The 18,137-nt window shown below is 49.4% G+C and overlaps 1 protein-coding gene across 1 annotated transcript; it reads left to right on the forward strand.

Annotated features, from left to right (window-relative positions):
- The first annotated feature begins 1,286 nt into the window (after positions 1–1,286).
- Positions 1,287–3,013, forward strand: LOC109758938 (WD repeat-containing protein LWD1). The gene has a single exon (XM_020317797.4). It carries the CDS (start codon positions 1,429–1,431, stop codon positions 2,674–2,676), a length of 1,248 nt encoding a protein of 415 aa, XP_020173386.1. The 5' UTR covers positions 1,287–1,428; the 3' UTR covers positions 2,677–3,013.
- The last annotated feature ends 15,124 nt before the right edge of the window (positions 3,014–18,137 follow it).

The following is an 18,137-nucleotide window of genomic DNA, read 5'->3' on the forward strand; positions in this document are numbered from 1 at the left end:
AGACTACTGTGCGGACGTTCTAATGGCGGAGGCCTTACCTCTCAAATTTGGCCTAAATTTAGCGCAAAGGGCGGGATGTAATCGCCTAATCATCAACTCTGACAATCTGGAGGTGGTTGAGACAATGCAAGACGGAGGACCGTCAGCGGGAGTGGCGGCGGCAATCTTCGATGACTGCTATCACTATGCTTGTGATTTTATCATGACTAAATTCGAACATTGTAATAGAGAGGCAAATAAAGTAGCACATGAACTTGCTAAATTAGCTAGATTTTTTTCGACTTCGGTTTGGTTTGAGGAGCCTATTAGTGAAATTGTAACATTTCTCACAAACGATGTATTGGTTATTGCTAATGAATAAAATTTCGTTTATTTCAAAAAAAAGTAGATAAAGATATTAGATTAGATATAGATAAGACACGTATTACCATGAAGAAAAACAAGTTTTTTTAGCAACATGAAGAAAAACAAGTTTTTTTAGCAACATGAAGAAAAACAAATGTGCCTAAGATGTTTAGGCCTGGGCCAGGATGCGTGGCACGTTTTTTTTTTTGAATCAGGTGTGTGGCATGTCGGCCCGCATGGCACGGCCTGTGTAGCAAGCGTGTCATGGGAGGCGGGTGCCGGTCCGTTTAGCCCAGGACGGGCGTGCTAGCCCATCTGGCCACGTTTGCTACACAGAACATCCCCACCGCATACCACTCTTCCCTTTCCCCTGTACCCGAATCATCATCCGTTCCCCAAATCAGCGGGAGTGGCGGCGGCAATCTTCGATGACTGCTATCACTATGCTTGTGATTTTATCATGACTAAATTCGAACATTGTAATAGAGAGGCAAATAAAGTAGCACATGAACTTGCTAAATTAGCTAGATTTTTTTCGACTTCGGTTTGGTTTGAGGAGCCTATTAGTGAAATTGTAACATTTCTCACAAACGATGTATTGGTTATTGCTAATGAATAAAATTTCGTTTATTTCAAAAAAAAGTAGATAAAGATATTAGATTAGATATAGATAAGACACGTATTACCATGAAGAAAAACAAGTTTTTTTAGCAACATGAAGAAAAACAAGTTTTTTTAGCAACATGAAGAAAAACAAATGTGCCTAAGATGTTTAGGCCTGGGCCAGGATGCGTGGCATGTTTTTTTTTTTGAATCAGGTGTGTGGCATGTGGGCCCGCATCGCACGGCCTGTGTAGCAAGCATGTCATGGGAGGCGGGTGTCATGGGAGGCGGGTGCCGGTCCGTTTAGCCTAGGACGGGCGTGCTAGCCCATCTGGCCACGGTTGCTACACAGAACATCCCCACCGCATACCACTCTTCCCTTTCCCCTGTACCCGAATCATCATCCGTTCCCCCACACACACACACACGAACACAACGACTCCCCATCTCATCCGTTCCCTTGAGAGCTGCAGCGGCGGCATGGGCGGCGGCGGCGCAGCCGGGGATGGAGATGGGTGGGCGGATCAGGACCAGGGCAACGGCGGGAGCCGCGGCGGGGGTGAGGCGAAGCGGTCGGAGATCTATACCTACGAGGCCGGGTGGCACATCTACGGTATGAACTGGAGCGTGCGGCGGGACAAGAAGTACCGACTCGCCATCGCAAGTCTTCTCGAGCAGCTCGTCAATCGCGTGGAGGTGGTCCAGCTCGACGAGTCCACAGGTGACATCGCCCCCGTGCTCTCCTTCGACCACCCTTTCCCTCCCACCAAGTCCATGTTCGTCCCGGACCCCCAAGGCCTCCGCCCCGATCTGCTTGCCACCTCTGCAGACCTCCTTCGCATATGGCGCATCACGGACGACGACGCCGCTGCCCCGGGCGCTGCCGACTCCAACAATGGCTCCGTCCGCTGCAACGGCGTGGGGGGCCCCGCTGGTCAGCAGCCGGGCGTCAAGCTGTGCTGCGAGCTCAACGGCAACCGCAACAGCGACTTCTGCGGCCCGCTCACCTCCTTTGACTGGAACGACGCCGACCCACGCCGCATCGGAACATCATCCATCGATACCACTTGCACCATCTGGGACGTTGAACGTGAGGTAGTCGACACCCAGCTCATAGCCCACGACAAAGAGGTCTATGACATAGCCTGGGGTGGCGCTGGTGTCTTTGCATCTGTTTCTGCGGATGGCTCGGTCCGCGTGTTTGATCTTCGGGATAAGGAGCATTCCACAATCATCTATGAGAGTAGTTCTGGCGGCGGCTCCAATTCTGCTGCTACGGATGGTGGGGCTGTGTTGCCGACACCATTGGTTAGGCTGGGGTGGAACAAGCAGGACCCAAGGTATATGGCAACAATCATCATGGATAGCCCCAAGGTGGTCGTGCTTGACATTCGCTACCCAACGCTGCCTGTCGTTGAACTCCACCGCCATCATGCTCCTGTGAATGCAATCGCATGGGCGCCTCACTCTTCTTGCCACATTTGCACAGCTGGGGATGACTCGCAAGCACTGATATGGGACCTCTCCTCCATGGGCACGGGGAACAATAGCGGAGGCAATGGAAATGGAAATGGCAATGCTGCTGCAGCTGCAGCAGCAGAGGGTGGTCTTGACCCTATATTGGCTTACACTGCAGGGGCGGAGGTGGAGCAGCTGCAGTGGTCAGCTACCCAGCCTGACTGGGTTGCCATTGTATTCGCCAATAAACTGCAGATTCTCAGGGTCTGATTTCTTCATCCTAGCTTTATCAATGGTGGGGCAGAAAGAGGCAAAGAAGCCCATCATGGATGATGAGAGTTCAGGCAATGGGAGGATGGTAATTTTGCTTTTGCTTCAGTGATGTATGTTGCAGACAGCTGATATGTGTGCTGAGTTGCTGATAGAAATGATGGTTCACTAGGTAGAAGCTGGAATTGACAATGAACTTAGTTATTAAGAGTAATTAGACTTATAGGATTAGTGTTGGTGATACTGAACTAAATTGCTGTTATTTAAATTGCTCGACTCTAGTACTGCTGTTAACTTGCTTATTGCTGCAATTGTCACAAATTTCTGTGTGTGCTTATGTTGTTTCAGTCCCTTCATATCTTTTCTGCAGTATCATTTTTGTATTTAGGGCAAGTAGGAACAAACTTGTTTTAATTGTTCATTTGGTTGAACTCTTGCCATTTTGTTTAGTTTGCATCCTTTGTTTTTGGGTTCCTATTGCTGGTGTAGGTGACTTATATGTGGTTGATAAGAAATGGCTTATGTTGATTTGACGCAACAGAGAAATGGAAAAGCCATTGTTTTCCAAGGAAGGCAAATATACAGTTTCCACTTTGGCTTTATTTCAGTTTACCTCTAGTATTTGAGCTCTCATAAGTTTTCTTTAGTTGTTTCTTTGTGAGAATATGAGAATTATATCTTTCGGCTAGACAAGAAAGAAATGAGTGCATCTCTAGAATCGGTAACTATATACTCCCTCCGTCCCATAATATACGAGTGTTTTGTCAAAAACGCTATTACATTATGGGACAGAGGGAGTACTACTTAAAGATAGATAGAATGAAAAAAGGGACATGGAGCATATAGCTTGAGCTCACATGCACCCTTTTGCGACAGTAAATCTGAAAAAAGCTAAAAAAAATTCAAAAATCTGATTTTTTTTTGGCAATAGACATTGATGTGTGTTTCACATGCGTGCAAATTTTCACGGTGAAATGACATTCGTGGAGGTCCGAGCAAAACAAATAAAATTGATGCTCCAAAAAGACTTTGGAAGCATTTGGAGCATTCATTTTTTTGCAAGACATCCATTGATGTTATTTCATCACAAAAATTTGCACACATCTGAGAAACACTTCAATGTTTGTTGCTAACTTTTTTTAGTTTTGTTTGAACTTGTTTAGTATTTTTGTTCGGATTTTACCGTAGCACGTGAGCTCCACCTTGTGATAAAATAAATACAAAGATATCAACACAGTCGGAATCATGAGGCTCCATAATGACAATGGGTTAGGTCTTGAGGAAGCTTAGTTTGGATGATTGAATATACGATGTTCTAGTTGCTTGTTGCCCGCTGTATTGCAATACCTAGACTGGTTCGAGCCGGCTATCTCCTTTGGACGAGGCGATCACCTGGATCATGTTCCCCATCCAAGGGAAGCTGCCTTGGTGCTTGGTCCCATCATTGAAGGTTGTTTACCTGAACAAGGTGCTCATGGACGGCGACAATAGCCTGAATCTGAATCTCCTGTAATTAGACACAATGGATAAAAAGGGCATCTCGCCTCAGGCCGATCTAGACTAGGATCCATGACCTTGCTCCCGGTAAGGAGTCTGTGCCCTTGGCCAGATCATCCTCGACGTGGTTTTTGGCACGCCGGTGAATTACTGTCTAGAAAACTTATGTTTTGAGGTGGTCCCCTTCAACAGCGGCTACCACACACTCCTTGGCCGACCTTCTTTTGCCAAGTTTATGGCAGTGCTGAATTACGCTTATCTCAAGCTAACGATGTTGAGCTCCAAGGGGGTCACTACGGTTATCAGCTACTACCAGCGGTTGCACGAGGCCGAGCACGCAGATGTGGTCGTGGCTGAGCAAGCACTTGCTGTCGTCGTGTTCGAAGAGATCCGCAAGTCAGTGGATCTAGACGACATCACAATGGCCAAGAAGCAAAAATCGGCATCCACCTTCTAGCCTGGCCAAGAAACAAAGAAGATTCAGATCGACCAAGTCCGCCGTCAAGCTAGAAGATTCATCCTCCTCCAACCTATGGGCATGGTCTGCCAACCCATCGGCCATCCCCAAGGTTCTTCGACTGACGCTCGCCGGCAACCAAGCAGCGGGCTACAGCAGCGGCCCGAGCACCGTGGTGGGCCGGCGCGGCCTTAAGCGGCGCATCCTGGTGCACCTTGAAACGGTGGAAGACTTCACTCCCGATGCCAATGGAGTTATCCCACGCCGCCCTCGCTCCACACATCCGTTCACCTTTCACTACGGTGTGATCGACGACGAGTCGAGGATGTGAGACCGCTCGGAGGTGGCTGGGCGAAGAAGGGATGACGACCAAGCCTGCGACCGCCGCGATGACGATGACGACCGCGGACGCCGGGGCCGTGAGGATCGCTCCTCCTCCTGGCATGAGCGCTTCTTCCGCAGCCGGTCGCGCGCTCCGGCACGCCGTGAGGACGAAGACCGTCGTGGCTCTCGGGACGGCAGCCGTGATGGCTGGGGAGGCCGTCGCGACGATCGTGACGGACGCCGCAGGGCTGCTGGTGCCCCTGATGCACGCAAGATCGATTGGAAGCAGGTCCAACGTCTTCCAGACGGTGCTGTCATTTCGGCCTCAGGTAGGCGTGGCCGCCGTCGCCCTGAAGATCGAGGCACGCGCTCGGGCGGTGTGGCCAGCCCTGTCTGCAAGGACATCCATGAACGTTCTCCTCCGGCCTCACTTAGGACCACCTCCTGTGATGTCGTGCAAGTCTCTTCCTCACCCGGCGATGCTTCCTGGTTTAGCTGGGTCGCCCCCTGCTTTGGTGCTTAGGTGAGGCCAGCAGTGGTGTGCCCGGCAACGCTGCATCAGGACGCCTCCCCTCGTTCAACAATGCTAGACATCATTGAGCTGCATCCCACGCTAGCTCTAGGGCGTCCCTATGGCGTGACTACACCACCACTGATGCCAGCTGCTTCTTCATCCCACGACTCGCCTGCTGCTGCGGAGGCGGAGCCGACCACTCCGATTTTCATCCCGATGTCCACCCCGCCAGTCAGCCCTGTTGCAACCAATTCTACCGATCCTCCCACGCAGTCCCCGTTGTTTGTTCCTTATGCTCCGCCCCTGCTGTGAGCGCCGAGCTCTACCCCACCCAGGCCACCCAAGACAAGGAGGAAGACGCTCGCTGGTGTGTCGGGCTTCAACCTCAACCGCTACAGCCCGCGTCTTCAAGCAAAGAAGAGGACCATGCCAGTGGCGTAGATGGCTGAGAAGCTCCTCTGTCAGCGCACGGGCATCATCAGTGAAGGACAAGATGCTACTGAAGAAGCCATCAACAAATTTGTTGCCATGTTCCAGGGACAACTTCCTGACATCACAGTTTCGGCCCTACGGGCCCTCTTCAATCTTGACTGTGACCTTGTGAAGGCCGTGGAGGATGCACTGGTGGAGCATGGAGGCGCGGCTGGAACAGAACCAGTGACCACCAATGGAGAGGTCGCCGGCGAGGCGGCGTGACTGGGCTGCCCTGGTCCTGATGATGTAGCTTAATTCTCCATGTTAGCGAAGGCCAGCTATTACTTTATGTTTGTGTGGGTGTGTGCCAGTTTCCTGCTATCGATGAAGATAGCTGATCCTTGTAGCCCTGGCAAGGCGAAAGTGTGTGTGCTTTGTAGCTGCTGCGACTATTGTTGTTATCTGCTGATGTACTACAACCGGTACAGATTATGCTACCTGATGATGTTCTATGGGGTGTGCCATATCAACCCCAGGCAGTCTCTACTTACTATGTCCCAGCTTGTTGATGCTAAATTGATGTATTCCCAGTTTCAATATGCATGATCAAAACCTGAGTATTCTGAACTGGAATGCTCGTGGATTGAATTGTCCCAACCGTCGCTCAACCATCCGAGAGACCATCACCGCCACGCCTTGCCATTTATCTGTTTGCAGGAGACCAAGCTCGAGCAGATCTATCCCTTCATGGCTTCCTCTCTCTGTGGTCAGAGGCTCAAAAACTTTGCTCAACGACCTGCCATTGGTACTCGTGGTGGCATTCTGTTGCTGTGGGATGAAGACCTTGTCGAGGTTAAGGACATTAGCACTGGATCTTTTTTCCTGTCTGCCACAGTCACCATTGCCTGTAACAACACTTATTTCAAGTTCACAACCGTCTACGAGCCAACCCGAAGCAACCTCAGAGAACAGGAAATTCACGTGGAGTAATGATGTAGGGTGGAACCCTAGATGGCCGATCTTCCACGAAAGGAGCGGATCCCATGAAGAACACGAGGAGAAATCATGAGGGGAAACACAAGAGAATCACTCAAACCAACAAGATTAGGTCACACATATGCTAGATCCGAGTACACATAGAGATCACACGGTCCAAATCCGACAAGAGACGATACATAGGGTGACCGGTTCTTCTCCGTGAGGAGGTCTTGAGGTCTTCCCATTAGGGTCTTGAATCCAAGTGGATCTTCTCCGAAGAGGTGTCGGTCCCTCGCGATGGAGTAGATCCGGATGGATGAGCAAGGCTCTATCTCATATATGAGCTATCACAACGCTAACCCTAGAAAGAGGGAGGAGGAGGAGTATATATAGTCTAGGTGGGCGAAGGGGTACATGGGCCTCGGGCCCTTACACTGTGCGCAGACAGGGGAGGCCGGATGTCCGGGAGTCGGGCCGGATGTCCGGGCCTTCAAGAGGTGCCGGATGTTCGGGCTGGCGCCGGATGTTCGGGCGGTCGGGGCTGGCCTTGACGCTCTCTGGATAGGCGAGGTCCGGATGTCCGGGCTGGGGGGCCGGATGTCCGGTGGATTGGGAAGAGCCGGATGTCCGGGCTGACGTGGTTTAGCTTCGGGTGTGTTCGGTGATGGGCGCCGGATTTCCGGGCGGGGGCCCGATGTCCGGGCTATCGGGTCGGATGTCCGGGCCCTGTAGACTTGGCCGCTGGTCCGTTGCTGCAGGCGACACCTCCAGCGGCCGGATGTCCGAAACCTGGGAGCTGTTCTTGACTCCTTCTGTTGGTTCTCTTCTTTCGTGAACTTGGGGACTTTTTCGTCTTCACGTGCATCTTCGGGAGGGTCCTCTTGGTACCTAATCATGCACAACACCTCGGACTTAGGTAGTAGCCATGTCTCGAGTGGATCATATGTGATATCACTAAGGAAGGAAGTCACCTCGGTCTCGAGAGCTCTAGCTCGTGCTCGTGTCATAGGTCCTCTTGGTACTTGGTTAGACAATGGTAGGTCCATGGAGATGACCATAGGATGCTCCGCATCATCTCCCTTCCCTTGGGAAAGATCCGACCTCGGATCGAAATCTTCATCACCATGGTAGGGAGAGAGATCTTTGACGTTGAAGATGCCGCTCACGGAGTACTTGTCGCGTGGGATGTCGATCTTGTAGGCGTTGTTGTTGTATCATGCAAGCACCTTGAAGGGTCCATCGGCTCGTGGTAGAAGTTTGGACTTGCGTTCGTTGGGGAAGCGGTCCTTGCGAAGGTGTAGCCACACAAGATCTCCTATGTTGAATATCATGGGTTGCTTGTTGACGTTGAGCATGGTCGCGAGTCGTTGTACTTGGCGCTCGATGGTGTACCTTGTATCTTCATGCATCTTCTTGAGGTAGTTCACTCGGGCACTTGCGTCCATGTTTGTGCGCTCTTGTAGTGGTAGAGGAAGAATGTCCAATGGGGACAATGGGTTGAAACCGTAGACGACCTCGAAGGGGGACTTGCCGGTAGTCGAATGTCTTGCACGGTTGTAGGCGTACTCGGCGATGGGTAGGCACTCCTCCCACTCCTTGATGTTCTTCTTGATTAACACGCGGAGGAGAGTGGAGAGCATGCGGTTCACCACCTCCGTTTGGCCGTAGGTTGTGGATGGTATGCCGTGGAGAATAGTAGCTTGATTCCGAGCTTTGCACGTAAGGTCTTCCAAAAGTAACTCAAGAACTTGACGTCGCGGTCCGAGACAATCGTCTTTGGCACTCCATGTAAGCGCAATATTTCCCTACAAAAAAGATTTGCAATATGTGAAGCATCGTTTATCTTGTTGCATGGTATGAAATGTGCCATTTTAGAGAATCGGTCCACAACAACAATGACGGAATCCTTTCCATTTCTAGTTCTAGGCAAACCAAGGACAAAATCCATGTTAATATCTTCCCATGGTTGATATGCAATTGGAAGGGGCATGTAAAGGCCATGGGATTGAGCTTTAGACTTAGCTTTGCGACATGTAGAGCATTGGTTGGTGAAACGAAAGACGTCGCGGAACATCTTGGGCCAAAAGTAGTTCTTGAAGAGTGTAGCAAATGTCTTGTCGCGTCCAAAGTGTCCCATTAGTCCTCCTCCATGAGATTCTTGAAAAAAGCAACAAACGAAGATTAGACTCGGGGATGCATAGTTTGTTAGCTCTCATAAGATAACCATCTTTGATGTAATAGCGTGCCCAAGATGTATGCGTCAAACATTTGGCATATGGAATAGCAAAAGTAGGCTCATGCGCATACAAGTCTTTTATGTGCTCAAAACCAATGACATTCAATTCAAGTTTGGTGACAAGCATGCATATGCGGGAAAGAGCGTCCGCCACAACATTTTCCTTACCTTTAATATACTTGATGACATAAGGTAATGACTCAATGAACTCACTCCATTTAGCATGACGCTTGTTCAACTTAGTTTGACCCTTAAGGTATTTAAGCGTTTCATGGTCGGTATGGATGACAAATTCATGAGGGCGAAGATAATGTTCCCATTCATGCAAACCTCGCACTAAAGCATATAGCTCTTTGTCATAGATGGGGTAATTGAGTTGCGCTCTGGAGAGTTTCTCACTAAAGTATGCTATGGGGCGCTTCTCTTGCATTAACACACCTCCTATGCCATTACCACTAGCATCACAATGAATTTCAAAAGGTTTCTCAAAGTTGGGTAATGCAAGCACGGGAGCATGTGTAAGCAAATTCTTAAGCTCATTGAATGCGCTATCTTGAGACAGTCCCCAAACAAAGGGTGCATTCTTCTTACTCAAAGCATGTAAAGGAGACGCAATAGTGCTAAAGTCCTTCACAAATCTACGGTAGAAACCGGCTAAACCAAGGAAGCTACGCACTTGTTGCAAGTTGGTTGGTTGGGGCCAAGTTTTAATAGCATTGATCTTAGATTCATCTACATGAACACCCTCAGAAGATACAACAAAACCCAAAAAAACAAGCTTATCAACACCAAAAAGGCATTTGTCCATATTAGCATAAAGGCGCTCTTTCTTGAGGGTTTGCAATACGGTCCGAAGATGGGTGACATGATCTTTGAGGGATTTGCTAAAAAGAAGGATATCGTCAAAGTAGACCACAACAAATACACCAATATAGGGTCGAAGAACAAAATGCATGAGTCGCATGAAGGTATCGGGTGCTTCGGATAAACCCATTGGCATAACAAGCCATTCATATAATCCAAATTTGGTCTTAAATGCTGTTTTCCATTCATCACCTTCTTGGATGCGTATTTGATAGTAGCCACTTTTAGGATCAATTTCAGAGAAAATTGTGGCTCCGCTAAGCTCATCTAGCATATCATGTAGGCGTGGAATAGGGTAACGATAACGCACGGTAATAGCATTGGTAGGACGACAATTGGAACACATGCGAAATGTACCATATTTCTTGGGAACAAGGATTACCGGGATGGCACAAGGGCTCAAACTTTCTCGTACATGGCCGTTGTTGATGAGTTGTTGTACTTGCCGTTGGATCTCCTTAGTTTCCTTGGGGTTGACGCTGTAGGGAGCCTTGTTAGGAAGGGGTGCTCCGAGGATGAGGTCGATTGGGTGCTCGATTCCTCGTAGTGGTGGTAGACCCGGAGGTAGCTCGTCGGGGAATACATCTTGGAATTCCTGCAATAGAGAAGATAACACTAAAGGTAGATTGTGAGAGGTGTTAGCTTTTGGTGCCTCGTCCTTGCACAAAAGGACATAGTGCATGACACTTGATGGGTTCTCACACACTTCTCTCATCTTACGTTTGGTGGCAAATAGGACTAAGTTCTTCTTGTCACTCATCGTGGAGGCACTCAATTTGGGCTTGTGGCACTCACTCTCTTTTTGGTGGCTCGCTCTCTCACTATTCTCTCCATGATGGGTGGCTTGCTTGTCGGCGATCACTTGGCTTGGAGACATAGGTTGTAGTACATACTCCTTTCCTTTCATCTTGAAGCTATAGTGATTTGTACGCCCGTTGTGGATGACGCCTCGGTCAAATTGCCATGGCCGTCCAAGAAGGAGGTGGCAAACGGACATCGGAACGACATCACACTCCAAAGTTTCTTCGTAAGCTCCGATCTTGAAGGAAACTTGTACCCTATGCTCTACTTGGATAGTCCCGGAGTCGCTTAGCCATTGAACTTTGTATGGGTGCGGGTGCTTCATCTTTACCAATTGGAGCTTGGAGCATAGTTCTTCACTTGCCAAGTTATGACAACTCCCTCCATCGATGATGACCTTGACGGACCTTCCATTGATGCCGACCTTGGTGTGGAAGATATGGCATCTTTGGTCTTCGTCTTGTTGATGTTCAAGAGTCAAGACCTTGGAGACAATGAGAGCGGGGCTCGAATCTTCGTCACAAAAGACTTGATCATCGTCATCCTCGTTCACTTGCCGGTGCATGGCCACTTGCGCAAGTGCTTCCATTTCTCCTTCACTCATGGAGTCATATGTACCATCGTCGTTGAAGATCATGGTGCGTTTATTGGCACACTTGAAGGACTTGTGGTGTCGTCCGCCGCATGTGAAGCATTTGAAGGAACTTGTCTTGATGGTCTCATCGGTTGGGGTAGATGATGATGAAGTTCTCGGCTTGAAGTTGCTTGTAGTAGGAGGAGGACTTGAGGTTGTCGAAGTTTTCTTGTAACTTGACTTGTTGCCGTTGCTTGTAGATGGCTTGGTTGAGGTAGAAGGTGTTGGAGTCGTTGAAGCTTGATTGTTGGAGAAACCATAGGACTTGGATGAGAACTTGGCTTACTTGAAGTCATCTTGCACTTGACGTTCTGCTTTGGTAGCTTGATGCACTAGCTCGATGAGGTTCGAGTATGGTTGGAAGTCGGCTATCTTCTTGATAGGATGATTGAGTCCATTCAAGAAACGTGCCATAGTTTGCTCATCATCTTCCGTGACTTTGGCTCGTATCATGGCAATCTCCATTTCCTTGTAGTATTCTTCAACGCTCTTGGTTCCTTGCTTGAGGAGTTGGAGTTTCTTGAAGAGGTCGCGGTTGTAGTAGGTAGGTACGAAACGTGCTCTCATGACATCCTTCATTTGCGCCCAAGATGTGATGGGTGGTTCACCTCTTGCCTCTCGGCACTCAATGACTTGTTCCCACCAAATGAGGACATAGTCTTGAAACTTAAGGCATGCCATCGCGATCTTCTTCTCTTCCTCATAGTTGTGCAAGCGGAAGATTTTGTCAACCTTCAATGCCCATTAAAGGTACTCTTCGGGATCATTGCTTCCGGAAAACTTGGACATGGTGAACTTTAGCTTGCTGTAACGTTGCTCTTCATTGTGTTGGGGTCGGGGATGATGATGTCCTTGACGAGGAGGATTGTCTTCGTCAACTTGTTCTCGTCTTGGAGGATTTCCATTATCTTCTTCCTCTTGTTGAACTTGATGTTCTTGTCGAGCTTGTGGAGGAGCTTGTTGAGCTTGACGATTCACGTGAGCTTGATATATTCGTTCTTGAACTTCATCGCGAAGGGCTTCTTGTTGCTCACGAGCTTGTCGGTTGCGCGTGGCTATGGCTTGACTTGAATCTATGAGGGCACGTTCCGCCTCGAGTGCTTGAGCTTCGCATAGTTGTTGTTCTTGGCGTTGTGCCTCGGCATCTTGTGCATCTTGGTGTTGTCGCGCACGCTCTTTCTCTTGTTGTTGGCGTTGACGTTGCCGTTCTTGTGCTTGCACGAAGGTAGCTTGGTTTTGACGGTGTCAATGTTCCTGCGCGCGAGCTTGCTCTTGAGAGTCGTTGCCGTGTAGAGGATTGCGGTTTGCTTGACGATCTTGACGCACGGCACGACGAAGAGTGTTCGATGTCGGAGTACTTGAGCCAGAGATAGTATCGTCTGAGTGTCGACTCGAGCGGCTCCGTCTTGAGTAGGACGAAGTGGTAGAAGAGCGGTTGACCAACAAGGCACGAATCTCGTCCATTCTTGCGTCATTCTCTTGTTTGTGTTCGTCGAGCTTGTTGTCGAAGTAGTCTCTTGTACGTTCCTTGGAGACTCGCAAGTCGGTGGCAGATGATCGATGTGGTCTCTCATTGCTTGTTGCTCTTGATGCAAAGCTCGTTGTGCACCAAAGAGGTGGCTCTTTGTGACGTAGGAGGACATGTCGTCGTCTTGCTCGATGAAGAGTGGGTTGGTAGAAGTACTTGGCCTATCCATCATTCCAAGCAAATATGTGAGTGGGAGAAAGAGAAGAACTTATACCAAATGTACCTGGACCGATGTTGAAGATGGATCAATGATCACTCAAATGTGGAACAAGGAAATAGCACAATTGGTACCAATTCTTGTTGGTTTCTCACATCTACACAAGTAAAAGCTTATAGTGGAGCTTGGTTAGGATGGTGGCACAAAATTTGATGCAATTGTTAGTGAGCCTCAATAATGTTGGAAAAGATTCACAAATTTGCAAATGCAACCAGTAGACTAATAGCAAGATATGGTACACGGAAACACACACGCAGATAGATAAGTGGGGTCGTGCAACCAAGGAATGAGCCAAAATGTGGAATCCACGATAATGCTCTTGTTGCACAACACTAGAGAGACGCTAGCACGATTGCACAATAGGCGGATACGAAACTTGTGCACAACCTACTAAGAAAAAATGCAACGACTTCTATCCCAAGTATGCTATATGTATGGTATTCCGATGATATGATCCAAGATGATCGAGTATGACAATCTTAATGTAGTATGATGCTATGGTTCTTGCTTATAAGCTCTTTGCTTATCTTTCCCTTTTGCTTAAAAGCTTTGTTTGGCTCTTTCTCTTTTGAGCTCTTTTCTCATGCAAAACTTCATGAACCAAGATAGCAATTGTGTATATGCGGTGACAAACTTGTGACACAAGAGATGATACCAAGATATGTACCAAGATGACATGGTAAGTATGTTATGGGAAGTATGACCAATAATGTGCACAAGTGACGTTGCCGGCAATACTCAAAGGCTAGTCTCGATGGGTAAGCTATGCAAAATTGGGCTATGGTGGTTATCAATGCAATGGCAAGAATGTACAATGCTGGGATATCACGATACCAAGATGAGGTTACCGTTGTTGCTTACGGTATGGTGTCAAAATGGTATAGTGGTCGTTGTTGATGACGAGTCCGTGGCGAAGATGAGCGGCGGTGATGTTGATGTCGAACCGTACCTAAATAGCCGAAACACAATAGGACACGGGAACCGCAACTCAAATTCTCAAAGCAAAACATGTCAAAATTGTCGGAATTGGTAGTGAGTAAGCGATGGTGGTGTTTGCGAAAAGCGGTGGTGCTATGCGGAAGTGATGATGGTATGCAGAAGTGTACGTGGGAACCGGAGCAAAATTTGGCCAGAGTTAGGCGGGAAACGGGGTGGTGGAAGGAAGAGATACTGTCAGGGGCCGGATGTCCGGGCTTGATGGCCGGATGTTCGGGATGGCCGGATGTCCGGGGGTCGGGCTGGATGTCCGGGCGCTGGATCCGTGGACGAACTCGAAGAACTCCGCATGGAAGAGGCAAATTCGGGGCAAAATTTGGGGGATTTTGTGGATGGAAATTGGGGAAAAGATGAGGGAAAGGTAGATCTACCTGCAACACACGAAATCCGCTGATCAAATCCAACAAAACTTCATCACACCAACAAATCACAAAAAAATTGGAGGGCTATTTTTGTGGGGAATTTTCGAATTAGGGACAACAACAAAACAAGGCTAGAAAAAAAGAAGGGGGGCTCCGAAATCATGATCAACGTGGCTCATGATACCAAGATGATGTAGGGTGGAACCCTAGATGGCCGATCTTTCAGGAAAGGAGCGGATCCCGCAAAGAACACGAGGAGGAATCGCGAGGGGAAACACAAGAGAATCACTCAAACCAACAAGATTAGGTCACACATATGCTAGATCCGAGTACACATAGAGATCACACGGTCCAAATCCAACAAGAGACAATACATAGGGTAACCGGTTATTCTCCGTGAGGAGGTCTTGAGGTCTTCCCGTTAGGGGTCTTGAATCCAAGTGGATCTTCTCCGAAGAGGTGTCGGTCCCTCGCGATGGAGTAGATCCGGATGGATGAGCGAGGCTCTATCTCACATATGAGCTATCACAACGCTAACGCTAGAAAGAGGGAGGAGGAGTATATATAGTCTAGGTGGGCGAAGGGGTACATGGGCCTCGGGCCCTTACAGTGTGCGCAGACAGGGGAGGCCGGATGTCCGGGCGTCGGGCCGGATGTCCGGGCCTTCACGAGGTGCCGGATGTCCGGCCTGGCGCTGGATGTCCGGGCGGTCGGGGCTGGCCTGGACGCTCTCTGGATAGGTGGGGTCCGGATATCCGGGCTGGGGGGCCGGATGTCCGGCGGCTCGGGAAGAGCCGGATGTCCAGGCTGACGTGGTTCAGCTTCGGGTGCGTTCGGTGATGGGCGCCGGATTTTCGGGCGGGGGCCGGATGTCCGGGCTATCGGGCCGGATGTCCGGGCCCTGTAGACTTGGCCGCTGGTCCGTTGCTGTAGGTGACACCTCCAGGGGCCGGATGTCCGGGGTCATGGTCGGATGTTCGGGACCTGGGAGCTGTTCTTGACTCCTTCCGTTGGTTCTCTTCTTCCGTGAACTTGGGGACTTGTCCGTCTTCACGTGCATCTTCGGGAGGGTCCTCTTGGTACCTAATCATGCACAACACTTCGGACTTAGGTAGTAGCCATGTCTCGAGTGGATCATATGTGATATCACTAAGGAAGGAAGTCACCTCGGTCTCGAGAGCTCTAGCTCGTGCTCGTGTGATAGGTCCTCTTGGCACTTGGTGAGACGATGGTAGGTCCATGGGGATGACCATAGGATGCTCCGCATCAAGTAATGAGCAAAGCGCTATAACGCTAAGCAAACTTGACTCTTTTTTCTGCAATGAAGAGTGGGACATCGACTTTGGCAATCATCTGCTGCATGCCGTCTCCTCGTCCCTTTCTGACCACTGCCCTCTCCTACTTGCTAATGACCAAGGGCCGCCAAAGACAAAGTGTTTCCGTTTTGAGAATTTTTTGATCAAAATGCCCGGCTTCAAGGAGATCGTGCAAGGTGCTTGGAACCAAAATGTGAACCATGTAGACCCGTACCATATCTTATTTCACAAGTTGAAGAAGACCAGCCAAGCCCTCAAAAAATGGAGCAAGACAATTTTTGCGCACTCCAAGGTGCAGCTACACATGGCTCTGGAGGTCATCCTTCGCCTGGATGTGGCGCAAGAGCTCAGGCCTCTCAGTGTAGAGGAATGTGATATTCGTACGAGGCTCAAGAGGAAGGTTGTCGCCCTGGCCATCATGGAACGTGCTCGAAAGAGGCAAAATTCGAGAATCACCAACCTCAAAGAAGGTGATGCAAACACCCGCTTCTTTCACTTGCGCGTCAACCACAGAAGATGGAAGAACTTCATCCACCGTGTGAAGCACAACAACGGCTGGGTAGTTGATCATGATCACAAAAAGTCCATCATCCAAAACCACTTTGCCGAGGTCACGAAGTGTGGCCCGCCATGCTTCAAGGACATGAACTGGAATAACATCCCGGTGCCTGCTGGCGACCTTTCTGCGCTTGGGCTGGCCTTCATGGAGGAGGAGGTCAGGAAGGCAATTTTTTATCTACCCCGTGATAAAGCCCCGCGCCCCGATGGCTTCTCTGGAGCCTTCTTCAAGGAATGTTGGGAGATCATCAAGGATGACATCATGACTGCTGTGAGCCACTTTTCAAACTTGCACACGTCCAATCTTCATTGGCTCAACTCAGCCAACATTGCTCTCATACCTAAGAAAGAGGGGGTAGAGAGCATCTCGGACTTTCGTCCAATTAGCCTCATCCACGCCATTGCGAAGATCATCACCAAGGTGTTGGCTACGCGCCTAGCTCCTCATATGAACAATCTTGTATCCCCTGCCCAAAGCGCATTCATAAAGAAAAGAAGTATCCACGACAACTTCATGTATGTCAGAAACTTGGCAAGGAAGCTCCACACAAACCGTACACCGACCTTGTTGTTCAAACTTGACATCAAGAAGGCTTTCAACTCAGTGAGATGGGACTTCCTTATGGACCTGTTGAGACACCTCGGGTTCCCGGCCAGATTTCGAGATTGGATTTCAGCACTACTCTCCACGGCCACCTTGAGGGTTTTGATCAATGGGGTGGTGGGTGACCCGAGGAAGCATGGTTGTGGTCTCTGGCAGGGAGATCCGCTATCCCCGCTCCTCTTTGTCCTGGCTATCGACCCCCTGCACCACCTTCTCAACAAGGCCACCGCACATGGGCATCTCCACCCTATAGGTGGAAGAGTGCCGACCATCAGGACGTGTTTATAAGCAGACGAAGCTGCCATCTTTGTTAGACCCACGAGGGAGGATGTCCATTTTCTTGCTTCCTCCTTGGCTGCCTTCGGAGAAGTGACCGGTCTGGTTACTAATTGTGCTAAAAGTATGGTGGCTCCCATCCGGTGTGACAACATAAATTTGGACGACATTCTACAAGCCTTCCCGGCGGTGCGCTCCGCTTTCCCAATGCGATACCTTGGTCTTCCGCTATCGGTCAAGCGTCTCAAAAATATTCACTTCCAACACCTCATTGACAAGGTCGCTGGCAAGCTCCCCCCTTGGCAGGGAAGACACGTGGCCAGTGCTGGGCGTATGGTTCTCGTCAAAGCGATCCTCACGGCCATCGCGATTTATCACCTCACGCCTCTCGACGTCCCCGTGGAGGTGCTGGACGCTATTGGCAGCCTTCAGCGTGCATACCTTTGGGAGGGTACAAACAAAGTTCCAGGTGGAAAATGCAAGATTAATTGGGATCTCATCTGCAAGCCTAAATAGTTTGGTGGCCTAGGCGTGCTCAATCCGGACAAATTCGCCAAGGCCCTTCGTCTTTGATGGCTTTGGTTTGATTTTGTGGACAAAAGCAAGCCTTGGATAGGCATGGGATCTCCATGCACCGGAGACGACCGTATCTTTTTTGCTGCTGCTACAACGGTTACTATTGGAAACGGGTGCACAACAAGATTCTGGAACTCGCCATGGTTAAACGGTTTGTGCCCCCGTGACTTAGCACCGATCATCTTTGCCATTTCACGCAATAAGAATTCCTCCGTCCAGCAAGCCCTTGCCAACAACAACTGGATTTATCTCATCGACACCTCCAATGGCTTGTCGCTCGCTCATGTTCAACAGTTTGCTAACCTCTAG

Source organism: Aegilops tauschii, chromosome 6, assembly GCF_002575655.3.
Source record: "Aegilops tauschii subsp. strangulata cultivar AL8/78 chromosome 6, Aet v6.0, whole genome shotgun sequence".
NCBI lineage: Eukaryota > Viridiplantae > Streptophyta > Magnoliopsida > Poales > Poaceae > Aegilops > Aegilops tauschii.